The 1,487-nt window shown below is 39.7% G+C and overlaps 1 protein-coding gene across 1 annotated transcript in view; it reads right to left on the reverse strand.

Annotated features, from left to right (window-relative positions):
* The window catches only part of palb2 (partner and localizer of BRCA2), an 11,317-nt gene extending 9,894 nt beyond the window's left edge, over positions 1-1,423 (reverse strand). The window contains exons 1-4 of the mRNA XM_014015862.1: positions 1,328-1,423; positions 1,027-1,123; positions 886-945; positions 637-802 (exon numbers count right to left, since the gene is read on the reverse strand). Coding sequence (XP_013871316.1) covers positions 637-802; positions 886-945; positions 1,027-1,104 — 304 coding nt within the window. The 5' untranslated portion in view covers positions 1,105-1,123; positions 1,328-1,423. The remainder of the gene's footprint in view (positions 1-636; positions 803-885; positions 946-1,026; positions 1,124-1,327) is intronic.
* Between the last annotated feature and the right edge of the window lie 64 nt (positions 1,424-1,487).

A 1,487-nucleotide genomic window follows, 5' to 3' on the forward strand; every position in this document is an offset into this window, starting at 1 on the left:
GTGTGTGTGTGTGTGTGTGTGTGTGTGATGGGAGGATTTTCTGGGCAGTTAAAACGTGACCTTGAACACACCCAGTAACATTTACTGGACTCTCACAATGCAGGAATAATAAAATCAAGAAAGAAAAAAAAAGTTCCTCTACTAAAGAGGAGAGGGACCATCTGTTATCAGTACAAAGTTTAAAAGCCTGCCTCTCTGATTGCGTGGGGGTGCATTAGGGCTTATAGCATGGCAAAAATGATTCAGTATCTTTGAATTAATATTTGACATGCTAACTATGCTCCACTGTGAATGAAATACGACAGTATGACATCTGCAAATCACTATTCTGTTTTTATTTACACTTTACATAATGTCCCAATTTTTTGTGGAAATTGGGTTATATTATTTTATTTWCCTTTATATAACCARGAAAATCCCACTGAGATCACAGGCCTCTTTTGCAATGACAGGCTTCACACAGAAAGACCACAAGTAAAAACTGGGGACTGAACCCAGGATCTTTTCGCAGTGAGGCAACAGTGCTAACCACTGATCCATTGTGCTGCCAAACGTTTAAGTGGCTAAATTTTACAGGTTTGACGTGTTATATTTAGATTTTAAATGATGAAAGAGATTAAAACAAGCCAGGCTTACTTTCGGTGTGCTGACGTTGAAGTAAACCTTGGACCATCACATTGTTATTGTTTTTTATCGATGAGGAAGAGTTTGACGTGACCTCTGCTTCTGTCTGCTCCTGATGTCTCTGCTGTGAAATCCTACTCCTGACATGCCTCTGCACAGCTTCCAACCGTTCAGCCCTCTGTGTGCAGACAAACATTTTTATACACACCACCATTTTTCCATTTCTTCTCAGGCTTTAGGAAAACATTTGACAAGTCTCACCTGCAGCCTCTGAGCTGTCTTGAGATACTCCTTTTGTAACTGTGCCAACCTCCTACGAAGCTGAGGGATTTAAGGAAACGTCAGAAGAGATAGAGTGGCTTTAGGCTAAAGTATGTGAAAAAAAAAAACACTAAAACTTACCTTCTCCTTGTCATCACTGTGTAGTGTGTTCTTCAGCTGCTCCTCGCTGTGCTGAACATCCCCCTCACTGATATCCATACTGCTTAGGCAGCACAATCTGACATAAAGTAAAAGACTTAAAGGTAAACACAACACGGATATATCAACATTTCCAGTTAGCATTTAGCATACTACACCATTTATTTTAGCTAACGATAAAACAACACATCTCGAACGCTACTATCGTAAAAAAATATATATTTTAACAACCCGCAGCAACATTTACTGTTTAAACAGAGAGGTACATAAACATATAACTTGCCTTTTACTTCATATTAAAGTTTGCATAAGGTTTTCAGCAGCGTTTCCATCAAAGTTTGTTGCACTGCTCGATTATTTTGGGATCGATTCATTCTGACTTCCCGCGAGGCAATCAGACCTGAGCGGTGGAACCCAGATGACTCGATCAGGGAGTTTAACTT

The sequence above is a fragment of the Austrofundulus limnaeus genome, unplaced genomic scaffold (genome assembly GCF_001266775.1).
Source record: "Austrofundulus limnaeus strain Quisiro unplaced genomic scaffold, Austrofundulus_limnaeus-1.0 Scaffold135, whole genome shotgun sequence".
In the NCBI taxonomy this organism is placed as follows: Eukaryota; Metazoa; Chordata; class Actinopteri; order Cyprinodontiformes; family Rivulidae; genus Austrofundulus; species Austrofundulus limnaeus.